Consider the following 22,097-nt stretch of genomic DNA (forward strand, 5'->3'; position numbering starts at 1 on the left):
CTTGGGTGCTGTGCTGATATGTTTTGCATCCTCCTTTTTCTTTACTGGAAGGTGTGAATGGTTGCTTTTATTATGACTGTAGTGATGCTCATAAATCATGGGTTTTTTCTTTGTTGAATTTGTTAGCCATATGGTTTTTTTTCTCCAAGTCTTTTTTCTTGCACTTGTAGTGATATGTATTAGTTATGGGTCATATATTTTTCTTACTTTTGTTTTAACAATTTTTTTATCGAGCCTTTTTTGGGAGGGCTGGGGGTTAGGGGTAGAGTCAGGCATAAACCTGAAACATTACTAACCAAACACTTTTGTCAAGAGTTTTATCAAGAATTTCCCCATCTCTCACTCAGAAAATAACTTGCTCACAAGATGGTAACTGCAAAAGCCAAACTGGTTCCCTTTGCTTTCCAACGACCCCTTCACCCATCTTACTTCTAATCTGCCTTGCCACCTGACTAGCCGGGTGTCCCTCATCAGGTTGGTCTTTGTGTGTACCTTTATCAGAGACAAAAGGCAGTGTTTGAGCGGGGTGGGAGAGGATTGAGCAGCTAATGCAGCAGGAAGTAAGGGAATTGGTTTTGCCCCACACTGCAGCAGATAGAAGGGGAAGGGGGAGATGGGGGGCAAAGACAATGAAAGATATGAGGGCGGACAGGCAGGCAGGCAGGCAGGCAGGCAAGCAGAGCCCCTGTCTCCCCTCCAGAACTCTAGCTTTTCAGGATGATAAAGGGAAAGGAGTGAGTGAAGAGATAATGGAAGACAGAAAGGCGATAGTGTGTGTGAAGGCAGAGGCTTTTGGTGGAGATTCTTACTTGTCGGTAGCAATCAGCACAGCACAACGCCAGTGGATTCCTACTCCCCCCCCCCCCCCCCCCCCCCCACCGCCCCACACCCCAACCCCCAAGCCTCTCCACTGGATGGGATTGTCTCTGGGGATAGATTTGTGTGTGTGTGTTTGTGCGTGTGTGTGTGTGTGTGTGTGTGTGTGTGTACATGTGTGTGCATGTGAGCTTGTGTTAGTGTGTGTGTGTGACTGTATATATATGTGTGTGTGCGCACGATTTTTGTGTGTGTATGTGTGTATGCGTGCATGTGTGTGTGTGTGTGTGTGTGCATATGTTTGCCAGTGTGTATGTGCGTTTGTGTGTGTGTGTGTGCTTGTGTGCAAGGGGGCAGGGGGAGAAGCTGGGTGTGTGACAGTATCTGGGAATCCAAGTCTTGAGGTTTTCTTTGTGTTGACAAGGACTTGGTGCAAAACAAACAGAAGGCGACAAGGCCTGAGAGAGAGCAGCTGACTGAATTATTCATACAGGGAGATACCAAAACCCACGGTTTTTGTTGTGATTGATGGTGGGTGTGCGTGGTAGAGGAAGGGGTGGAGGGGGTGGGAAGGAAGAAGTTGAGATAAAATAGAGAAAGATCTGCATCTTGTTGTGGCATATGATTTTCACAATTGTCTGACAGTGTGCACACTTTTTTGACCAGCAGCATTTTCCTTTCTTTCTCACAGTGCCAGACTGTCTGTCTGCCTGTCTCCTTCTGTCTCCCTTTCTGTGTCATGTGTCTGTGTTTCTCTCATTCTCTCTCATTCTCTTTTTGTCTTTGTGTCACTTAGTAATGCCGAGGTGCTGTGTGCAGCATAATGCACTTAGTGCACTTAAAAGAACCTGCAGCCACAAAAGGGTTCTTCCTGGGAAAATTATATAGAAATATTCTTTTTGATACTGAATACACTTGCAGACAGAAAAAAGGTGGTGCAGCACTGTGGGGGGTGGGGTGGGGTTGGGGGAGCAGCCCAAATTTACAACACAATACAAACAGAAGTCATGTCCCAGCTACAGCTGTACATGGTCAGAATGAGTGCTCTGCTTTCAGTGTACTCTGAAATCTTATCATTTACTTTGTTATATTTTTTTGCCTGTTTTTTTTGTTTTGTTTTGTTTTTTTTGCTGCCCCATCATCTGCACCGTTTCAGTGGCATTACTCCCACGCTGCTCATTTAGATTCCCCCATACATGGCCACACCTGGGTTCATCCGTCACAGTTCCAGCGTCAGCAGTCTGCAGGGAACCATTGATGTTAGGTCGCCAGGAGGCCACACACTAGAGGAGACCCTGCACTGCTGCTGGGTCACTTTGGTGGTATTCAGTGGTGCCTGTTCTGATTCAACATACTTAGGACACCACCTACTAAGCCCCCTACTAATGACAATAATGGCTTAGTCGCAGAGCCAGACTGAGTGAGCATCCCTCCCAGAGTGGAGACCGCCACCATGTCCCTCAAACAACAGCCCCACACAAATCTGCTGACACTGAAGACATTGACAGGACTCACCCCAAGCACAGAAGTGGAGGGGTATCGAAACTGAGGTCACTTGAGAGCAGGGCATGAAAGGCCACAGACTGAGACTGTTTTGTTTATATTGATGATGATGATGAAGGATGAGGAGGATGACAGTGATGATGACGATGTTGCTATGGAGGTCCGTTTTGGTTTGGGACTGCGTGACAAGACTGTACTCTACGCTTCCTGTCATAATGATATCCCGGCGTTAACCAGGCCCAAGAGATACAGGCACTGGCAGTGTTGGTCAGGTAATTAGAGCAACACACCCAAAGACGCATCCTTGAAGTGGATGACACTCGACTGTGTGATTCCAGTCTCCCCATTTAAGCCTACAGCACACTCAACTCTGGGTAGGAGCCGGCCACAGGCCGAAAAACCCACCCCCACTGGGATTCGAACCCGCGTCTTCCCAGCCGTCAGTCCGCGATGCTAACCACTTCGCCACAGCAGCTGGTTGCTGCCAGTTTTTAATCTTTCCATCGTTTCATGTTAATGTTTTACACTAATCTGGGATAGGCTTTCCCGACCTGACCAGCGAGTTGGGTTTATGTGAAGGTCAGGCATCTGCTCCCTTTAAGAAAAAAAAAAAATCAAAAACAGGTGTGCTGTAATGTATATGGATCAGTCGGCATGCTTTGACACCTCATTGAAAGTGAATTTCAGAGTGTTGGTGCCAGTCAGTCAGCATCGCTCATGCAGCAGGCATAACCCAACAGCTATGGTGGTGGTTACGTCTCGCAGTGGTGTCTGCAATGGGCATCACCAGCCCCTGTGTGGGTGTTGGGGACTGGGGAGCCAGTCCCTGAGGTTGCTGCGTTTATTGCCCGGCAGGTGGTTATGGGCAGAAAATGACAGGGGCAGGAGCCCAGGGGAGCCTGTGATGGCGTTGTAAGCGGTTTGTGTCTGACAGTGTAGAATGCGTGTTGTGGCTGAAGGGGTATCCCGTCGCCCCTGGTGCTGTGGTTGATGGCGCTGTTTATGGCTGCTCCTGCTGTTTGTGGCAGCCACCCTGGCTCCTGTGGCGTGCTGCCTTTGGTGTCTGATGGTTTCAGTTTCATGGAGGTGTAAAAGTGTGTGGACTGATTCATATACCCTACACCACGTTCGCTTTTAAAAAAAACAAATCAACAAATGCCTGACCTGCGCATAGACCAAACGTGCTGGTCAAGACCCTGTAATAATAATTTGGAGGCTTATATAATGCGGTTCACCACTTTCAAGAGTGGCTCACCGCGATTTACAGTAAAAAAACAACCCAGATATATAAAACATTTTAAAGATATAATACATATTATTGACAGCACAAAAAGGTACATCACACACACAACATACACACACACACACACACACACACAGATTACACAAACACACACACACACACACACACACACACACACACACACACACACACACACACACACACACACACTACACATACACACACACACACACACACACACACACACACACACACACACACACACACACACACACACACCACACACACACACACACACACACACACACACACACACACACACACCCCACTAATAAACTAATAAATCCACACCACTAATAGATCTACCTTAATAGCTAAAAACAACACAGAGAATCAGTAGAGATAAACAAAATTGAGATGAACCACACTTTGCACACATAACATGAAACTCATCTGTTCGAGTAAAATAAATATTTTGAAAACAAACAGATCCAGCCATAGATATGATTGACTATTATTCTAAAATGAATACATACGCTGGCCTTTAAACATTGAAATAAAATAAACATAATATTCATTAAAATGGAATATAAATGAAAGGTACGTAGAATAAAAGCAATTGAAATAACAATAGAATAGGCTGCATTCAGTGATCTTGTGCATTCCCACACACACTTACACACTCATACAAGCATGCACACACCCACACACATTTGCATACTCACACATATACGCACACGCTCACACACACACACACACACACACGCACGTACGCACACACGCACGCATGCATAGAAAAACAACAACATAAAAACTTTAAAAAAAATATATTTCAGATGAGTTGAGGGAAGGGGGGAAAATCATGAGTCTAAAAAACAAGCTCAGAACTGTCTGGATTGTCTGCAAAAGGGGGGTGGGGGGGGGGGGGAACCCTACCAATTTATAAACATAAAAACAACTGCAACAAATAAATGACAGACAACAAAAAAAAAAAAAAAAAAAAAGATTGAAGGAAAGGCAGCATTTTAAATGATGAGCACTGTTACATACAGGAAAGCAAGTGGAAGATGTATATGGAGCTGGATGAGGAAGACACAGTGGAAACCAACCCCATGTGTCTGGTGCATGATGTGGCCTTTGTCTGCAAGAACCCGGCCTTCGGCACATTCAGGCTCTCCTATGTGAGTGTGTGCATGCATGCGTGTGTGTTCAAGGGGGTGTGTGTGTGTGTGTGTGTGTGTGTGTGTGTGTGTGTGTGTGTGTTTGTGTGCTTTGTGTCTGACGTGTTAGTATAAAGTACTTCGATTTTCTAAAGATACCATATTGATCAAATGTACTTTTGCCATTATTGGGTTTCAGAAAGAAAAGATTTTCATGATTATTATAACTTCTGTATTTGCTGTCTTCAAGCTGTATGATTTTCCTCCACTTTTCATGTTTTGGCATTTAGTCTATATATCATTAAAAACTGAAACATCATGTAGAAATAATTCCGTTTGGAATTTACAGTTTTCTTGCTGAGCCATGCCTGGAAGGATCTTGCTGAGAATACCTAGGATGTGTGAGGTGCTATTGGAAATTTTCAGTTTGGTATGCCAGTTATAAAATATAATTTTGTGTATTATGTATGATATGTAATTATGTTTATATTCGGTTAAGTTTTTTTTAATCCTCTGGCAAAAAAGTGATGGATGTCAGAGGTATGGTCTGGATTTAGGTGCATGGATGAAACTGTACTTGTGCCTAATTTTATTTTCCAGTTTGTTTGATGTACTTATTATTTTTCATTTTATTTTTTATATTCTTATTCTTGATTTTTTAGCTTCTACTGCATCAGTATTTACTTTACTTTTTTTTTCCAGCCCCGATTTGACTCAGCTGTGCTATAAAGAAACTTCAAGCCATTGCTGCTTACTCTACCAATTTAGCTAGCACACATGCAGACAAAAGGCACATTGGAACAAACCCAGACACTTCCTCAGGAAAGGAAGCGCCAGGCTTGTCCTTATACCTGTCATATGACATGTGCGCACAACAGCAATTACAGAAGAAATGTGCAAACACAAATTAGCTTTTATTCATGACTGGCATAGCTTCTTAAATCCTGAATAAGCCACACAGAACACATGGACAATACAGAACAAACACATGGTTGCCTTGGTGGTTTTTCAACCCCAAATTAATAAACACTGAGACCAGGACATCCATCATTCATTATGGTCATACAGCCTGAGCTTTCTCAGTAGCTTTTGTTCGTGTCTAAATAGTTATATTTTCATTGCCATTGTGATGGTCACCTGTAAAGTGTTCTACATGAGCAGAGTGTATTGATAATTGTAGCACTGGCTATTTCATTGATGCTGTGTGTGTGTGTGTGTGTGTGTGTGCATGTGTTTGTGTGTGTATGCATGCATGCATGTGTGTGTGTGTGTGTGTGTGTGTGTGTGTGTGCGCGCGTGCATGTGTGCATGCTGTGACAGCCTCCTTTCATCATGGACAAGTGGTGTCAGGGCACTGTGCCAAACATGACTGTGGAGTGTGTGGTCAGCTACGAGGTGAGTGCTGCCTGCTGTAGGCCTATACTGCCTCCATGACAGGGGCCGATGTGTTGTCGCCTTCATTATCTTTTCTTTTATTGTATTGCCTTGTTTTGTGTTGTCTTGTCTTATCCTGTCTTGTATTGTCTTGTCTTGTCTTTGTATTGCATTTTATTGTATTGCTATTAAGTATTTGTCACAACAAATTTCTTTGGGAATGTTGCTCAGATTTCCTGACCAGCACTGCAGGTGTCTGTATATCTTGGGCCTGGTTGACAGTGGGACATTATCAAAAGAGCGTAGAGTACAGCCATGTCACATAGTCCTCAACCTACATCATATCTCCGTTGCCTCATTGTCATCATTATCATCCTCATTATCATCAATACACAAATAAATTTCCCAAATTCTGTGGCCTTTCATGCTCATTGTCATACACTTGATGCTTCATTAAGAAATCTTGTGTTTTCTTCTTTTTCAAAATGAAGGTGTGCAAGGTTTTTCTGATTTTTTGTTGTTGTTGGTTCTTTGTATGGCTTATTGGTGTCCATTTGAATGACTTTAAGGACAGTTTTTAAAACTTTGATCTTAAAACTCACCGGCATTGAAAGAAGTCTACCTGATGTATCTACCTAAACCATCCTGAATTCAGAGCATTCTTCAAGCAAAAACCAGCCCCAAAAGCTTATTTTAAATATATCATTATCACCCACATCCATTTGTACTATACCTCCGGCTGGGAAGAATAAAAAGATAGCTTGCAAAATGTGTTTTCATTTGTGTGAAGTTTTAATCTTGATTCTGGTCTGCTGACTGTTTTGTTTGTTTATTTTGTTGTCTATAACGTTTATTACAAAATTCCACAATCTGGAAGCACTTGTGGATGTGACATGGGTAACTTCTATCAATATGGAATACTTATATGATGGGCATATCCACATTGATATGTGTTGAAATGATTTGGGGATGTCACAAGCGTTGGTATGAGCACATTGATTTGGTTGTATATGGAAATATGGAGGTAACCACAAAAGGATTATCATGTTCATTTAAGTTGTTAACTGAGTTATTGTCTCTTTGACTTGTTTTATATAAACGCAGTAGTGGGAGCAACAGGATATTGGAACGTGGGAGCAACAGGATATCGGAACGTATATATTATATATATGTCTTTGTATATATGTGTGTGGGGTTGGGGGTGGGAGATATGGGCGTGTGTGCGTGTGCTTGTACAAGTAAGCGTTCATCTGTGTGTGTGTGTGTGTGTGTGTGCGTGTTTGTGTGTGTGTGTGTGTGTGTGTGTGTGTGCCGTGGAAGCTGCGATACATAGACTAGAAATGAGTGTGTGGAGGAGGGGGGTAGAGGAGGTGCAGGGTAATGTGTGTGTGTGTGTGTGTGTGTGTGTGTGTTGGAGCTCATGTACATTTATATGTATTTGACTGTGCTTTCATATCTGTGAAACTGCGTGTTTGGTGCATATCTGTTATGCATGTGTGGGTGTATGTGTGAATGTGTGTCTTCATGTTTTACATTTATTTGCTTATTTATCATCATTGTTGTCTTATTTATTTATTTATTTATTTATTATTATTATTATTATTATTTTATTATTATTTTCATTACTACTACCTTTTTTATATCATAATTATTATTTATTTATTTAATCAATCAATCAGTCAAAAACACTTTATTAATCCACATGGAAATTAAGTTGTGCAATCACAGGCTCATTGTAAACACGTAAGCTTATCTGTAATTTATTTCCCCCCCCTTTTTTTTTTCTCAAGGCCTAACTAAGCGCGTTGGGTTACGCTGCTGGTCAGGCATCTGCTTGGCAGATGTGGTGTAGCGTATATGGATTTGTCCAAACGCAGTGACGCCTCCTTGAGCTACTGAAACTGAAACTGAAAACGCAGTAGTGCAAATGACCCAACATAACATGCGTGTACACGGACACACTATGTCAGTTTAAAATCCTGACATACCATGTCGGGGACAATATCTTGTTTCCTTGGGTTCTTTTGCATGTGCTAAGTGCACACTGCAGCACACGGGACCTTGGTTTATTGTCTCATCCAAATGTCTAGCGTAGTGGAGGGGTTGTGGATGGGTGGATGCGGGTGGGGGTGGGGAATTCTGGAGAGTGTGGGATATGATCCCACTCCTTCAGATTCTCTCATTTCCTGGGTGGGTGCTTTGCCACTAGGCCACCTCTCCACTGAAAGCTTTGCTTTGCCAACAGACCTGTGTGCTGAAGCCGAAGTCGACCCACTTCCTGTACCAGTTGGACAACAGGTCTTCGTGCTCCACACAGAAAACGGTGTCCCTAACCCTGGAGCACACAAGGGCTAGCTCCCCGACCAGCAGCGTGGCCAGTGGTACCGTGGTCTCTCCAGGGATGTCGGATTCCGTTTCCCCAGTGCCCAGCCGTGGACGTCTGGTTCACAGCAGCAGCAGTTCCTCGCTGCAAGGGGTGTGGAAGAAATCGTTCGTTCCTGTCACTCTGCCCAGCACTTCGAAAGGTTGGTGTATGTGTGTATGTATGTTTTGGGGGGGTGGGGGGGGGAGTGGGTTGGGGGGTGGGAGGAGGTTGGAAGGGGGAAGTGTGTGTTTTGGTGTGGGTATGGGTGTGGGTGTAGTTTTTAGATGTCTGTTGTGGATGTGTGTTTGTGTAGATGTGGTGAGGGTGTGTGTGTTTTTGTGTGAATATATTTTTGTGAGTGTGTATGTGCATACATGTGTGTGTGTTTGCGGGGAGTGGGGTGCATGTGAGTGTGTGTGTCTATACATGTGCATGTATGTATTTTTATGTGTGTTGTGCATGTGTGTGTGCTTGTGTGTGTACCATAAGTGTAGTAAAGTATCAGAAGAATAATTCCTTCATCATTAGGATTGACAAGGAATACGAATGTTTTCAAAATATTCACCTGACACAATTTAAAACATGTATTCAAGTGACTCTGGGATGTGAAGACAAACTCTTGCTGATTCCAACCCTGAAATAGAATATATCAGCATTGCCAAAGAGGACAAAATGACAGATTTCTTTTTAGATTGCGGTTGATGAATATCCAGTTCTTTTTCAATGGGTCCAGTCTTTTAACTAGCAGTTTAGTGGAAGTGGTCAATATCTGTCCTGGGTTCGAATCTCAGTGACGGCCCCTGGTGGGTAAAGGATAGAGATTTTTCCGATCTCCCAGTTCAACGTATGTGCAGACCTGCTAGTGCCTGAACCCCCTTCATGTGTATATGCACGCAGAAGATCAAATACGCGTGTTAAAGATCCTGTAATTCATGTCAGCGTTTGGTGGGTTATGGAAACAAGAGTATACCCAGCATGCACACTCCCGAAAACAGAGTATTGCTGCCTACATGGTGGGGTAAATGAACAAAATGGTCATGCACGTAAAATGTTACTTGTGTGCGTGCCTGAAATCTTGTTAAATGACACAGGAAATGAATGATGAGCGCCCAGTGGCAGTCGGCTCTACCCAGGTAGGCAGCCTATTTTGCAAATGACCCCATGTTTGTAAAGCACTTAGAGCTTGGTCTCCAACTGATGATAGGCACTATCTAAGTATCCATATCAATCCAGTCTGTCTTTTTGTGTGTTTTTTTTTTCCAGCTCAACCAGATCTGTGGGCCAGCATTGTGGCTGGGCGCCCCCGGTCAGGTTCTATTCCTGCCAAACCCATCCCTGGCACCACCTTGACCCTGAGTCCTGACCCTCAGATCCCAAGCTCCGCCCACCCGCTGCGAAGTCAATCCCTGAGTGGCCCATCCTACCCAGCCCTGTCGGAGACGGTGGGAAGAGGTGGTGGTGGTGGTGACACAGCCGAAGATAAGCAGAACAAAGTGAAGTTTGTGCTGGAGGAAGCAGGGTCCTCAGTGGGATCACAGACCAGCACAGAGAGCGGGTTCAGTGATTACCGTATGAACAACAACACAGGGTCCTATGCTGATGCCTGCAAGAAAACATCAGGGGTGCAGGGCGTGGGGGGTGGGAAAGATGGAGTGGATGATAGGACCGTGTCTCCTTCAGGAGGTGCAGGGAACGTGAAAAGAGAGCAGATGACAAACAAGGGAGGAGATCGCGGAAACAGAGACTTCTACACAAGGCAGCCATTCCATGAAGACAGATACAGAGAAAGGAGGGGAAACAATCACCCCAGGGGAGGGTATTATGATCACAGGGGAGGTAACAGCAGGGGAGGTTATTACGGCAACAGGGGACAGGGCAGGGGAGGGCAGTACGGGGCAGGGCGAGGTCGGGGCCGGAGAGAGGTGGGGTATGGGGGGCGTGACGAGCCGATGTGGGGGCGACAGGGAAGTCGCCAGGCCCGAAGTGAGCCGGCCTTCTCTGGACAGGACCCCCAGGATGGCCGCAGCTTGCGTCGTGCAGTCAGTGACCGGCCCCCCGACACCCCACCTGTCATGTGACGTCCTCCCCACCAGGTGTGGGAGAGTATGTGGTGTATGAGTGTCGTGTGTGGTTGCTTTGTCCTGGTCATGATATCATATATTCAGCATGTGGTGTGTGTCTCATGTGTGGTGGTTTTCTCTTGGTCATCATATCACACGTTCAACATGCAGTGTGTGTGTGTGTGTGTGTGGAATGTGTGGTTGCTTCATCTTGGTCGTGACATCACATGTTCAACGTGTAGTGCTTGTGTGATGTGTGGTTTTGTCTTGGTGATGATATCATGCATTCAGACCACACGAGGCGTTTGCTGTTGCGTAATATGTAGTGAAGTAACAAGAATTCAAGCATTGTAACATGTTTCACAGGCACACCAAAGACAATGGTAAGACATTCTTGTTCAATGGTGGACTGAATACCGCCTCTTCCTGTCCAGACGTTTTCTGCTTGCATACATGACTGGATGCAATACATCATCAGAACCAACTTGCAACAGTTCAGCACCAAGTCCATGGCTTGAAGCACCTTTCCTCAGAACAAAAGATTTGCTAAAGTTGGGCAAAATAACAGCAGGATCTGGTGACAAAATGGTCTTGATCTGGTCAAAAAATTCTTGATGACTGGATGTCCATCTCACTTTCAGTAGCTGATTTTTCTTCATGAGTTCAACCACAGGTCCCATTAGATGTGCAAAATTTGGTACATATTGTCTGTGATAACTCAACAGACCAACCAGAGAAACCAGAGACGTCCTTTTGGATAAGTGCGCTGACATGTATCACATGATCTGCAGTAGGCTGTCACATCCTTTCTCATTCCTGGCCAATAGAAAAATGGGAAGATTCTCTTGAGTGTGCTACCAGGAGCCATGCATCCTGAAAAAAATATGCTATCATGAGCAGCAAGCAAAACAGCAGATCTTAGGTCTTTTGGCACAGTCAATTGCAGTGTTGTTTCCTGTGCCTTCATGGACAAGTATTTCCTGTGCAACAATCTGTTTTGCAACACAAACTCAGTTCTGGAAAAACTGTCCTCATATACAGTACCATCTCTTGCTTTGACAAAACTGGCTGCCAAACTAGGATCAATAGCTTGCAGTGCCTCTACATCAGCAGGACCAACATCTGGAACTGGAGCATCAGCCGTATTCAACTTTTGAAACGGTTTCCTGGCTGCATTCTCTTTAGCTCTTGTTGCAATCGTGCTAGCAGGAACACTTTGCACTGAGAATTTAGCTCCTGGAATTTGTCCCAAAACCACATCAGGAATTGGGTCATCAGTGACACAAGCCTCATCAATGCCAGAAAAATTGGGGCACTGGAGATCAATCAAAGCAACAGGGAATGATAACACTTGACCAGAAAACAACTTGAAGGGTCTGACTTATGTATATTTTTCTTCAGAAACCTGAGATTTTTTAATGCCCACTATTGTGCATCATGAATCCAACAACACTTCTACCTGTTGTCCACCCACTGTATCTGAACAGTGAACAAGTATTTTGACCACTCTGCTGACCATCAAGAAAGGAACCAGCTTCATCAAATGGGTGATCACAAGATTTGCTTCTTTCACACAAGTCCATGCAGACAAAGCATTTAGTGGTCTCAACTCCCAACATTTGTAGACTCTACCATGTAGACTCTAGTAATGATGTGTCCAGTCTGCTGACAGTTGTGCCTTTTTATTCTGTTCTCAGTGGGACCCAAATCCGATCGAACCATAAAACTAGCCCCTGAATTGCTGGATGTCTGAAATCTGCCGAGAGCCACCACCATCAGATTGAGCAGCAATGCCATTGTTTTGATTTCTTTGAGGCTGAGATCCACCACGACCACCTTGTCTGCGCTGCTACTTTCTATAGCCTCTGTTTGGCTGACTTCTGAAATTGTCTCTAGCCTGAAACTGAAAAGATTTAGTGTCTGAGACACCAGTACTGGCTGACCATACAGAACCACCTTAATTAGAACTCATATTTTGTCCAACATGAGCTTCTCTAAATCTTTCAGCCATTTCCTTCATCTCCACAGCTGAAGAAAACTTCTTTTCGTTCAAGAAAACCTGCAGTGTATGACTAACAGAAGAAAGCAAGTATTCCAGTAAAATCAGATCCTTTGTATTGTCAAAGTCATTTCTTCCCTCAGACAGATGCAGCCAACGATCCAACAGATGTAGTGCTCTTGTCAGGAAATGTATCATTGGTTCTTCCTTTTGAGGAGCAGTTGCCTGAAATTTCCTCCTGAAACCTTCAACTTAAAAATGGAACCGTTTTAAAAGACTGTCTTTCAACTTCTCAGAATGCAATGTTTCAGATTAGGACAGCTCGTGAAAAATGGACAGTGCTTTTCTTTTCAACAGGCTTGCCAGATAAATGTGTCTCTCAGATTTAGGCCAGTTCATCGCTGCAGCATGTTTCTCTGAGTCAAAGCGAAATATAGGGTAGGTATGCCTGATTGTGAACGACCCAGCTGAAGCGACCAGCTCAACGTGTGTACTGTAAAGATGACATGTTGTACGATAGTTAAACAAAGTTCTTTTGTTTTTAAAGGCTCTTTCCGAATGGTTGCACCAGGAAAAGTTCGTCTGTTCATTCTTTTCAACGTTTCAACGCTTGAAATAGCAGGGGTACTTGAGGGAAATTGCAAACGAGCAAGTCGAATTGCGAACAATGGCTTTGGGTACATGTAGACAATTAAAACAGAGGCACGTCTTTAACTCATTTGACATAGCATATTATTGGAACATTGCACCAGACTGTTGTATTGTTGGTTTTGATCACACATGCACACAGACATTCAAACACACACACCTCACACTGCACACAAACACACCCTTTTGAGAGTGCTTAGTAACTGTGCAGCATCGTTCGCAAATAGACTCACATCAAAATATCCTAAGTTCTAATTGCAAACGACATTATTTTGCAGATTCCTTTCAAAACTGTCATTCTGATCTGTTACCAATATGCTTTCTTTAATTTTCCCAGCACTGGTAATGCGCATTCAACATATCCGATTAGATCAACTGTTTTAAAAAGAAGAAAGAGTGCGGAAATGCCAGAAATAGCTGATGTTTGACTGGTTCTTGGAAATGAATATACATTAAAGTATTAGAAAAAGGTTGAAGCAGACGTCAAATTGTGAAATGCAGCCATTAAGAACGCTTCGAAGTTGGGTGGTATATGTATTATTCGCAATTACACACTGTTCACCATTACCCATACCTACCCTATAGCTATCCAAATCCTCCTTGTCATCAAATGAGGCAACTTGGGACAGCTATGAGCACTGGCATGAGAAGGTGCATCAAGGACACCATCTGACTGTGAGGAAGTATGAGATGCGTAATTTTGCTCTAGCTTCTTCATTTCAATTTCGTGCATGTGTGCTTTGTCAATTTCTTCCACTTTTGCTCTTAGCTGAGCTGTCTCTGCTTCAAGTTTAAGTTTTGCAGCTTCACTTTCTTTTTCCATTTCGCATCTGGCCTGTCTTCCTTAGCTCTGTCTTGACAGTACTTTGCTACCTCTTCAGCCTTTAGTCCAAGACTGGAAGCTTCTTCTTTATACTGTGCAAAATCTCTGACAAGCAAAATTGATTTGATAGCACGTAACTCAAAAGCAAAGTTCAAAATACACAATCATGTATGACAATTGGAATTTATTTGAAAATGAATGAATAAACATTGCACAGCATAAAGCAGTGCTTCGTTTTTTAATGCAGGCTCTCCAGATGACACAGATTGGTTTATGTGAATGACTGCATGTATTTGAGTAGGGATTTTTGAAGATAATTTTTCTTTCACACCGCTTTCCTGCAAATTATATAGTCTTGACAACTATACAGGTTAAAAAAATGTCTCTATTAAGGCAGTAAAAAAAAACACACCAAATGCGAAAAGCCCAGCACATACTGAAATGCAATATAACAAATAAGTTAAGGAATGAATAACCCATTCTTGAACAGTCAGAGGATACTGTCAATGATGAAATGGATGGTGCAGATGATGTAATGCCAGTACACTCTGGCACTTCATAAATAAGACTACCCCCCCGCCCCTCGCCAAAAAAAGATCCACAGTAGTCTTGCAGCTTAGGGGCAGCCACATGAAGCCCACACAGACATGACCACACAAGATCATACAAAGGCCGTGCAGAAGTGACCACACAAGATCATATGAAGGCTGCTGTACAGATGTGACCACACAAGATCGCACAAAGGCCGCGCAGAAGTGACCACACATAAGGTTACCAGAATGAAGAAAATATCGACACAGTGTTGACATGTCGGCGTTACAGTCACGCAGGGCAGACACAGGCTCTACGTTGGCTTGGATTGGCTGGCCTCCTGATGCTATACAGTTGTTCTAACAGTCAGCTGTCCGAGGCATATGCACCTGAATCCCGCACTCAAAACCTTTTCAAGTCAAGCTGGCCGTTCAGCAATTGGAGAAAAAAAAAAAGGTGTCACGTAATTCATGGAAGACATCATTACAGTGTGCCATTAATGTATCAACACAGTAAGAGCAAAATCGCTTCTGTACCTAAGCACACAATATTATGTTGTAAACTTCAATTCATTTTGACTGTGCACAGTGAAGATAAACAAAAGCACATGAACGACAATAATGGCAACCATTTTTACCTGCTTATCTTTGCACACACTCAAAAACACAAACACACACATCCTTCTGTGTCAACAGCAAAAACAGAACTGAAGAATCAACTTTTCATGAACAGTTTCTCTAGCTGTATTACATTTTCACTTGGGAACTCATAAAACATTTTTTTTTTTCATTCTCAAGGTGTTCAGTCTAAAACTGTGCCTGCTATTGTGACAGAAGTTATGTCATATATGCTAACTGCATTTTATGCATTTGTGACAGTGTAACAGTAATGACCCCCATATTACATATGACCTTTGAAAGCTGCATATGTGACAGAGTTGAGTTAACTATAAGTGTTTGTGTGTGTGTTGAATGTGTTGCGTAGGTTTTATATAATGTTGAACATTGTGTGTTGAGAGCAAGTTGTGTTATTCATTCAGTATGTGATACACAAGATAAAAAACAATGAATATTGTGAAGCTTGTAGTCTAGTCATTCACATATTCTACTGGTCACTTTTCATTGTGTTCATGTAGATGCATTTAAAAAATATTAATACTGATAAAAATACTGCTGCTGTTTCATTGTTTGCATTGAGTTTTTGAGGAAAACTCCCTAATAGTGTATCTTTACATTGTGTTTTGGAGAAAAAACCCCACATTAAGTATATCATAGTTTATTTTTCCTAATAGTGTATCTTTACATTGTGTTTTGGAGAAAAAACCCCACATTAAGTATATCATAGTTTACAAAAAAATAAAGTGCCATTGGAATAGCTAACGCCAACAGATTTTTTAAAATGTACTCATTAACTTGAGCAATATGCTAATGAATCAGCACAAAACAAAATAAAGAACAAAGGAAATTTGGAAACACAGTGGTAGGTTTTACAATTCCCCAGGCACTGCACCTTCTTTCAGCTAAAATGCAGCTCACCAATAAGGGGGAATGTCAGACTGGGGAAAAGACAAATGGATGAGGCCTAGAAGGCCAAGATCAGAATCTTTGTCCTGGGGACTGCATCATGAAACACACTAACGAACGTAAAAAGATGTTCAATATATATATATTTTTTTAAAAGTAATGAAATATCTAACTAACTTACAAACTTAAATGACACAAAGGCAAACAATGTGGGGAATAGGCGTAGTGGTAAAGTGTCCACCTGGGAAATGAGAGAAGCTGAATGTATTGGTTTGAATCCCACACTCGCCAGTATTTTTCTCCCCCTATACATGGACCATGAACACTGGTCATTCAGATGAGACAATAAACCAAGGTCCCATGTGCAGCATGCACTTAGCACATGTAAAAGAACCAACAGCAACAAAAGGGTTGTCCCTGGCAAAATTATGTTGAAAAAAACCTACTATGATAGGAAAACATATCTACTTGCATGCAGAAAAAAACAAAGGTGGCGCTGAACTGAAGCAACATGCAACCCAAAAATTTTCTGGTTTCTGCCTGATATTTCATACAGAAAGTATAAGTGGTAAAAAAATAATAAAACAAACAAACAAAAAAAAACCAAAAAACAACAACACCAAACAACAACCAAAAACACACACACCAAAAGAACAAAAAAACTACAACAAACCAAAAAAAAAACCAAAACAAAACAAAAAAAACAAACAAACCCAGCAACAAAGCCTAACAACAAACAAACAAAAAACAGAGGTAGAAAACAATAATGATGAATTATAGTAATGTTCTCTTGGAATTCCTTTTTAACCCCCATTTTCCCAAACTAACACTATCAGCGATAGAAATGGAAATTTGATACTGGGAAAATAAACAGAAATAGAGTGCTTACATGTGAGAAGTGTTTTTGTCTCGATTCTAATTACCGGTATATTTTTTAGGCAGAAACCCTAAACCTTTGGTTTAAGACTGATAACATAAATGTGTTTGACAAATTTGGTTCCAAAATGGCACCACAATTCTGGGCAAATAGAAACCATCATCAGTGGACTTACTACATGCCATCATTTATAGATAATACTGAGAGAGAGAGAGAGAGAGAGAGAGAGGCAGGCACTTGAAGTATGTTTAATTCGTGAACAGTCATGTTTCTGACATGATGGAAATAGTGCAGAATTTTTACTGACCACTTGTTAACTTTCACATGTAATTTGCTGTGATGTTGACATAACTTATTCATGTTTCTTGACACAAAAACAGCAGTGTTTCCAATGGTTGGCAGCAAAACTCACATTCCTTTGATTTTACATGGGAAACACACAGATCATTCTGCTGGCTTTGTAATGGCAGTATCTATCTCTTGTTTACCAGTGCATGGATGTGTTGCTTATCACTTACTTACCAGTGTCTTGAAGCAGTGTTTATATCTTATTTGCCAGCTTCATGAAGGCAGTATGTATATCTTATTCGTCAGTGTCATAAAGGCAGCGTTTTTATCACATTCATCAGTATATCTGACTTTTCAGTTCAGCCTTTGTCTTGTTCACATGTGTGTCAGACTTGACTGTGGGTTGAGAGACTGTGTTGAGCATTTGGATGCACACATAATTTTCCAAAAAGAAAAAAAAGAAGAAAGCTCTCACATATATAATACATAAAAACCAACCACAGACTTATATCAGGTGTATCATTTCCTGTGTTCTTATCTGAAGATTGGTGTCACAATAGGAGATATTCTATACATTGCAATACTTCAGAAACTGAGGAAACAATATGCCAGTGATGCAGACATGACACATGACACATCTTGCTTTTCAGCTTCTGGGGACAAATTATCATTCATGGACATTTTGAGTCATAGTAGTTAAAAAAGAAAAAAAGATTGCTTTATTGACAAACATGGTTTATATTTGTATACACTTTCCTAATGTGTATGTGTGCATGTCACTTTGTATGTGTGTTAAAAAAAAAGAAAAGAAAAAAAAGTTGCTGTCACTTGGTTCAGGAAAATGCATGACAAATGATTTTCATGTACAGATGTTTTGTAGTCTGTAGATATATCACATTTCCAGAATATTTTCAGTACAATTATCACATTTTCAATATATTTTCATTCCTTTTCTGCATATATTTCATGACCACAGTACAACTGCATATTAAAACTTGCTCTTTTTTATTGGGCAAAATGGAAATGAAATGTTGGTACATGACAATCTGATTATATGCATGACAATCTGATTACATGCATCTGATTACATGCATGACAATCTGATTACATGCATATTAATTGTGTTTATATGTCAACAAAAGATGGCTGGGTAATTTAGATACAAACACTGATAGAATGTTATATCATTACCAGCAGGTAGAATCAATCTGCTGGCCTCTTCAGTAATTCCCATTACCAAATGCAGCTAGATATTGTTATTCACTGCAGTGTTTGACCACATGTTGTACACAGTTCACATCTGCTGTTGCAGCAGAAGATGATGATGATCCACATCAACTGCATATCAAACAGCTATGCAAAAATGCTTTGTACCTTACACAGCAGCATTCCTTAGTCAGAAAATTTCCAGGGGTAACTTCTGATGTGGGTATGCCCTTTGGGGACGCATTCTGAGTTAAAATCAGTATTCCTGCCTTCAGGAAATTTGGAGCTGCAAATTTCCTCTTTTGTCTCACTTGCTTTGCTTTTGCTCAGGTTTTTGTTGTTGGTTAAATTGTTTGTTCATTGAAGCAGTGACACACACTGTCCAGTGGCTGGCATCCATATGTGTGCCTGCTACTCACCAGCCATTATACAAACTGACTGTATGAACTTCCAACCAAAAGTTGAAAGTGGAAATGGGAGCCGTGAATGGCTTGAGGCAATGAGGAACATCCAGATGCAAAATCATACTAAGATGGGTTCTTGTTTGTTTTGTTTTGTTTTGGTAATGCCCTGGACGTGGATGCATTAAGGAAATGAGCAAGGTGATAGACTTGTTGGTCGTGCAATAACAGCATGTATTGTTGCTGTTATTTGTTGGAGTTACTTGATTTCCGAGTTCAGCACATATTTTTGCTGTTGTTATTTAGTGGAATACTTGTTATCTGAGTTGTTATTGTTGGTACTGCTACTACTTATCATGATGTTTATGATTTGTGCTGCAGAAGGCTGTGATCAGAACACTCTTGCAGCATCTGTTTTAATTTGCAAGTGAATGTGCCGGGTCAGTCAATACTTTGGCAACTTGTGTACCCACATGTAGCATTTGTTTGTAATTATGCAAATTATTAGATATGAAATAAAGATATACCTTAAGCATGCTTTGGTTTCTGACTTTTAGTATTCGATGCTCATTTAGTATGCTTTTGTTTTATAATTTATGTTATTCAGTGCTCATTACCTTGGCCAGTTTTAGTAATATCTTTACAAAAATTTGGAAACTATTTTTTCAGTTTCTTTATAAAAATGGAAAATGTTTGGATTGCTGAAGAGGGTAGCACTCTTAATTTGCAAAATGAGTCTGGTCGTCAGCTTTTAATTTTGTGTGTTGCTGATTATTGGAAAATTTGCTGACACAGAACTGAAAAATATACATAAGTTTTCACAGGTCGTGCCTTACACATAATGTCCTCTGGAACTGGAAAATTAAATCAGGATCGACGGGCGCAATAGCCGAGTGGTTAAAGCGTTGGACAAGTAACGGTAACGGCGCCTGGTGGGTAAAGGGTGGAGATTTTTCCGATCTCCCATGTCAACGTATGTGCAGACCTGGTAGTGCCTGAACCCCTTTGTGTGTATTCGCAAGCAGAAGATCAAATACGAACGTGAAAGATCCTGTAATCCGTGTCAGTGTTCGGTGGGTTATGGCAACAAGAACATACCCAGCATGCACATCCCCGAAAATGGAGTATGGCTGCCTACATGGCGGGGTAAAAACGGTCATACTACTACACATAAAAGCCCACTCATATACATACGAGTGACCGTGGGAGTTGCAGCCCACGAACGAAGAAGAAATCGGGATCAGCTTCATTTTTCCTACTTATGTACTCTAAAGAGCCAATGCATACTTAATGACAGGCACCTGATATTGATTCTGAAGGCATTTTACAGTATACATAGTATCCCTATCGCCAGGATTTTTTTTTTTTTTTTTTTTTTGGATAGCATTTTCCTTCAGCTTTGATCATTACTTTGTGTTGTATTTTCTTTCTGGTGCCTTTTCAGATATAGACTGTTTTTGAAGGATAGACTAAGGCCTTTGATTTCTTGTGTCTTGTTTATAACACTACAAAGGTTTTGGATGTTTTTATGTGTTTAGTCCTGTGTTCTTAGCCATGATGTGAATTTGGCAGTTGCTTAGGTTTCACTCAGTTTGTTTTACAATATTTCCAGTTGGACAGAAGACATTTATATATCTGCCACTTTGAACTGTAAAAGATTTAAGAATAGAATGTCAAATTTGTGAACAATGAACGTTTTTAAAAAACAATCGTAATCAGTGCAAGATAATGATGTTGAGCATGCATGCCAATGATTCTATGGATGTGTTCTAGCTGCCAGACTTGAGATCATTATATGCACGTTTGAGACGAAACATTCCAATTACTGATGAATTTGTCGACTTTCTTGATTTATGGAGATATATTTATCTGAGCAATAAAATGAGGAATGAAAATGTTTGTGGCAACTTGAGTTATTTGTACTGTACTTTGAAGTGTCCTGTGTCAGAATGAAATCAATACAGGCTCTCTCTCTCTCTCTTCTCTGTGTGTGTGTGTGTGCGTGTGTGTGTGTGTGTGTGTGTGTGTTAAAAAAAATGACACTAAGTACCTTATCGATCATATGCAATAAATATCTACACTATAGTATTGTGACAGAAAGTTGACAAACCAGAGGGAAGAGCCGTATGCAATGTGTGGGTAATTTTTCAGGAACACAAACCACCAGTTTCGACTCTGGAACCTTGTTTAACTTAGAACAGTATATGGAGTTTCTTGTGCATACAACGAATATTGCTGAGCAAACAAATGCATGCTTGCTTGTATGCTAAAGTACATAGCCCTAGAGACGTTAAGAGTCAAGGTATGAGGTAAATATGTGCCAAGTGAATTTATCAAAGACAAATGCTTCAAACATAATCTGGGTTCTGTGGTTGAGAAGAAAAAAAAAGTGGGTACCCTTTTTAAAAATTTATCAAAACAATTTTTTTAAGATACAGGAATCGCACGTGAGCCATGAAGGCTTTGCCTTTTTTGTTTTTGTGTGCGCCGTAACGTACCCTAGAAGGCACCGTGGCAGAATCGGTAGGTGTTGGACTTCTGATCCAGTGTTCAGGGTTCGATCCCATGTTTTGATCTAGTGGTGTATCCCTGCAAAAGGCACTGTCCTCCGGTTTTCCTCACTCCACCCAGGTATGAACGGGTACCTGACTTCGGTTGGGGAAGGAGAGGATTGGGCCCCGCATTCCTATGCCAAGCCTTGAAAGGCCGTGGATATGAAGTCACTGCCCTGATGGCCGTAAATGGCTGTTGGAACTCTAACAAAAAAACCAATGTAGCTGTCAGACAATCTGAAAAGTCTTTCCATTGGCCTCTGGCGTCCTGAAGAATAAAGTATAGGATTGTGATTGATTCAGCTGCATCAACAAAATCGTTCCTCTTTTCCTCTGTGACTCTGCCTTTTAGCTCTGCACGTCTTCGATCCCCTTTTGGGGATGCTGGAGTTGCATCTCAATTATCTGAAGTCTCAGTGCTAGTTATTTCCTCCTTGCTATCGCTCTCCTGGTTTTTCAGCCTTATTTTCCTTTCTTTTCTGTTGTCTTCTTTTTCAGTTTTGCCTTCCCAGAATATTCACATCCTCCCCCAATCTGCCCAGAAAAAAAAGCAAGGAAGAAAGAGAGAGAGAAAAAAAATATATAAAAGAAGAAGAAGAAGACGACGAAGTAGAAAAAGCAGTGTTCACCTTCACCATCAATTTCCCCAAGTTCACACTGGATAAATAAAAGCATTGTGTCTCGATCCGTCCCCTCCCGCCTCTGCCCCTGTCATTTACATTCCCAGG

At 41.6% G+C, this 22,097-nt stretch overlaps 1 protein-coding gene across 2 annotated transcripts in view; it reads left to right on the forward strand.

Moving 5' to 3' along the window:
- Positions 1-20,716, forward strand: part of LOC143293486 (mitogen-activated protein kinase kinase kinase 20-like) — a 52,762-nt gene extending 32,046 nt beyond the window's left edge. For both annotated transcript variants that reach the window (XM_076604379.1, XM_076604380.1), the window contains exons 17-20: positions 4,615-4,743; positions 6,043-6,117; positions 8,342-8,621; positions 9,725-20,716. In XM_076604379.1, the coding sequence (XP_076460494.1) occupies positions 4,615-4,743; positions 6,043-6,117; positions 8,342-8,621; positions 9,725-10,539 (1,299 nt within the window). In that variant the 3' untranslated portion in view covers positions 10,540-20,716. The remainder of the gene's footprint in view (positions 1-4,614; positions 4,744-6,042; positions 6,118-8,341; positions 8,622-9,724) is intronic.
- The last annotated feature ends 1,381 nt before the right edge of the window (positions 20,717-22,097 follow it).

This window comes from Babylonia areolata, chromosome 19 (genome assembly GCF_041734735.1).
Source record: "Babylonia areolata isolate BAREFJ2019XMU chromosome 19, ASM4173473v1, whole genome shotgun sequence".
NCBI classification, from domain to species: Eukaryota; Metazoa; Mollusca; class Gastropoda; order Neogastropoda; family Buccinidae; genus Babylonia; species Babylonia areolata.